Raw genomic sequence first — 4,057 nt, 5'->3', positions numbered from 1 at the left:
AACATGAGAGGTTTTTGGACAAAGTTTGTGTTCTCCATTCTTTAAGCACCGGCACCGTTTCAAAAGTACCGGTTTGGTATCGGATAAAACCTAAACGATACCCATCCCTACACCTGACAGGCTGAGAACAGTGAAGCCTTTTCTGTTTGTCCCATAAAGGAAGAAAATCGAGCTTCACGTCAGACTGCGGAGTCAGCGCTCTGAGGTCAGGTGGCTCAGCTAGCAAGAAACTCCAATAACTAATCAGTAATAATCAATAAATTCACAAAATGAACAGAGACGGTTGCTGGTTCAGGATAAATAATTTAATGTGGTTACAGGAGCCCGGAGCTGCACACAGAGGTGCCGCTAACACGCCATAAACACGCCGCCGGGGCACGCCGTCCTCAACATGCTGAAAACAAAGTGACGGCGTCGCATTCAGACTGTGTGATATGAGGCGCCGTTTGTAACGTGAAATTAACGGCAACATTTTTCCACATTTAGCTCAAAACCTTACAAAAACATGTTTTTGTGAATAACTTTTTTACATTTAGTAAAATATTTTTTAACTTTTCATTTTTAAAACACAATTTTAAATTTTGAATCTAAATGTTACAGGAAACTAAATATTTAGGCTAACATGCAAATTTATTGTACGGATCAACGGAAATACCAAAATAAAAGCTTTACGAAAACCTCCGGTGCAAAAGTGTGCCGGTATTGGTCAGATTATGTCTGCTCTCCCCCTCGCTTCTCATCGCCATGAGCTGCTTCACTTCTTGCCTACGAGCGTGTCCGTGTGCTGCAGCGATTGTGAAGTGGAGACTGCAGCTGCTGAGCGCACTACTGCTGAACCTTTGGATGGCCGACGAAACGGATCTTCGGAGGTTCTCAGCTAAATCGCTGCTGGTAGGCAAGAAGTGAAGCAGCTCATGGCGGTGAGAAGTGACCAGCAGGGGTCATTTCACACCTGATGGTCACACACAGCCCCGGGGCTGTGTCTGCTCTCTCCCGGGGCGTAGCATACCGCCATATTTGTCACGTCCCGCGGCGTTCCTGAGGAAACTTATGGCTGAATCCCAGTGGACGGTCCCGCGGTTATAGACGTTCCAGCCCTAAAGCTAACCATAACCTAACTTTAACCAGCAGCTAAATGGCGTAAAATAGTGTTGTCCAAAGTGATTTTAAGAAAATGAACCAACATGTGTAGATTGAGTCCAAACGGTTCTCATGTGTTCTCCTTTTTCCCGAGGTTTTCGTAAAGCTTTTATTTTGGTATTTCCGTTGATCCGTACAATAAATTTTACATGTTAGCCTAAATATTTAGTTTCCTGTAACATTTAGATTTAACATTCAAAACTGTGTTTTAACTGTGAAAAGTTACAAGTATTTTACTAAATGTTGTAAAAAAAGGACTCGTTTTTAGCTAAATGTGGAAAAATATTGCAGTTAATTTCAGCATGTTTCATTTTACAAACGGCGCCCCACAGTGTGAACATGTGTGAAATCATAACTGTGGAACTAACAGCAGAGTACAGCGAGCACGCAACGACTCCTCCAGCAGAAACACCACCGTCATCATCATCAGCGCAGTAATCCGGATACACATGTGCGTCTCATCCACGCCAGGTTCAGGTTTTCTCTGATTCGTGGAGAACAGTTCAAACATCTGCTGACGGTTTGAATTTTACTGATGAAGAGCAGCCTGTAGTTAAAGGATGGACGTTTGTTTATTTAACCGATTTGAACAGGTCACATGTTTCTGTGTTCTGCTGTGAATGAAGTTTATGAGACCTGAAATCACTTCTTAATGATGTGGACGTTTATCTTAAAGCAGCTTTTCAACAGCAGTGACGCCCTCTTTGTTTGTGACACTGAATCTGGAGCCTGACGGTGATAAGGACAGAAACTCTGTCACAGCAGGGTAACAACAGTCCAGCAGGCGTGTGTGTACAGGTACAGCTCTCTGAGCTGTGGATCAGGTGGTGATGGAGGACGCTGGATCCTATCTGCGGTTGTTTGGCTCTTTGTCGACCTTCTCGTGTGTTTTATGTGAGTTTTGTGTGTCTGTGTTAAATTACTGTGGGAGTCCTGGAGGAAGCCTTCCTCTGCTGAGGATGAGGTTCTCCTTTGTTTCCTGTTTGTGTGTTTCTGCAGAGGCGACACGCCTGCATCCTGTTGCCCTGTAGCACTGTGTGTGTCTGTGTGTGTGTCTGTGCGCGTGGTGTACTCGCTTTGACAGGTGGAGGTGCCGTTGTGCTAATGTGACAGCTGGTTCTGCTGCTGTCTTCACATCACTGCTCTGGTTTTTTGTGTGTAGTTATGGTGCCTCATTTCACCCTGCATGTGTGTGTGTGTGTGTGTGTGTGTGTGTTAGGAGGAGGCCGGCTTGCTGTAGTCCTCGACTCCGGTGATGGTGGCCTTGCAGAAGAAGCAGTCCTTGTTGTTCATCAGGTGCTGGTTGATGCAGGCTCTGCAGAGGAAACAGGAAGTTACGCTGATCATGTGATCGTCTGCAAACAGCTTTGAGCATGTAAGGTGTTTATGTGTGACTGAGCTGCGCTGACACATCTTCACAGCGTTTTGCTGTTGGAGGGTTACTGTGAGCACGTGCAGCAGCGAGCTGCAGGTCCACCTCTGAGGGCCAGGTTGCAGCTGTGGGAGGCGACCTGCCTCCAAACACTCAGACAGATGAAGGCGAGCCAGGACCTGCTGGCTACGTCATCTGTGCGGATCTCTTTGTAAGACGACACTTAGGTCGTGCTTTTGGTTCTTTGGGATGATGCTTTTCACCGCTCTGCATCACTTCCTGCGCCCACCCCATCGATGAGCCATATTTAAAGAACAGCGGCTAACCTGAGCGGCTCTAACGAAGCTGTCGGGGGATTTTCTGTCTCAGGGTTTATCAGATTGTTTCTGTTGTATTTACTCCCTCTTCAGCACGTTCTGAGCTCTGCATGGACGAGCACCGACATACATCAGAGATCTTTTACATCCCAGCAGGTCCCTGAGGTCATGTGATCAGGGCTTGCTGGTTGTCCATCATATGAGGCTGAAAACAAAAGTTGACAGAGCTTTTGTAACTGTGGCCCCCAGACTCTGGACCCCTCTCCCTTTGAGCTTCAGCTCTGTGGACTCAGCAGTCTCTTTTATAAAACAGCTAAAATCATTTTTGTTTCTGTGTTTTAGTGTTTCTGTGAAGCACTTTGTGATTTTTATTTTGAAAGGTGCTATACAATTAAATATTACTTTAGATGTTTTTTAATGGTGGTAATATTGGTTTGAAGGTTTCGGCTTTTATTTTGAAAGGTCCAGTAAGAATAAAGAATAATGTGGCAGAATTAAGATTATTTTTCTGACGGTGTTTAAGTCGTTATTGAGCCAAGAAAGCTGCCAGAGGACCGACAACACACAGCTGTCCAATCAGACGACACGACGTTTGATCCGTTTTGAAGCTTCGTTTCACCCGGCGTGATGTGTGACACACACTGAAACCTGTCTGTGTGTTTTAGAGGGGCCCGAGTGAACGCTCAGAGCTGCTCTCACGGGTCCGTTTGTCACGAGGAGGAATCAGCTGGTTCACCCGGTGACAGCGCTCTCCATCATGCTGCAGCAATCCATACGGCCGCTGAGTCGGCGTGCCAGCTCAGCTAAATCAAGCGCACCTTCAGGATAGCATGAAATATGCATCCAGATATGAACGAGGTCTGTGCCCACGGCGGCGTCCAGCTGCAGTAAGGAAACAGCTGACTCACACACACAGGTGAGAGTGTGCGAGTCAGCCATATCTGTGTGTGTCAGGACGTCTGCAGGATCAATCTCACACTTTCAAGATCCTGCTTGCCCCACACTCGCCGTCACGTCATCAGCTGTACCGAGCAAGGCATTCTTCATCGCCGTCTCAGCGTCCTGTAAACTCGGGATGTGTTGCCCGCCACCAGCATGTTTGAGACTCACAATGTGGCGTTAGTGCCAGTGTTACGATAAGGTTATGGTAAGGGGTTGTCTATTATGTCAATTAGATATGAATACCCGACGTGTGTGTGTGTGTGTGTGTGTGTGTGTGTGTGTGTGT

At 46.5% G+C, this 4,057-nt stretch overlaps 1 protein-coding gene across 1 annotated transcript in view; it reads right to left on the bottom strand.

The window, feature by feature from the left end:
- Positions 1 to 1,405: 1,405 nt before the first annotated feature.
- The window catches only part of LOC102204894 (E3 ubiquitin-protein ligase RNF123-like), a 21,659-nt gene continuing 19,007 nt past the window's right edge, over positions 1,406 to 4,057 (bottom strand). Inside the window, exon 4 of the mRNA XM_005740905.1 lies at positions 1,406 to 2,455. Coding sequence (XP_005740962.1) covers positions 2,356 to 2,455 — 100 coding nt within the window. The 3' untranslated portion in view covers positions 1,406 to 2,355. The remainder of the gene's footprint in view (positions 2,456 to 4,057) is intronic.

This window comes from Pundamilia nyererei, unplaced genomic scaffold (genome assembly GCF_000239375.1).
Source record: "Pundamilia nyererei isolate P.nyererei 1_Seehausen unplaced genomic scaffold, PunNye1.0 scaffold00105, whole genome shotgun sequence".
In the NCBI taxonomy this organism is placed as follows: Eukaryota; Metazoa; Chordata; class Actinopteri; order Cichliformes; family Cichlidae; genus Pundamilia; species Pundamilia nyererei.
Note: the sequence above shows the minus strand (reverse complement) of the source record. Positions and strands in the feature narration are given on the sequence as shown.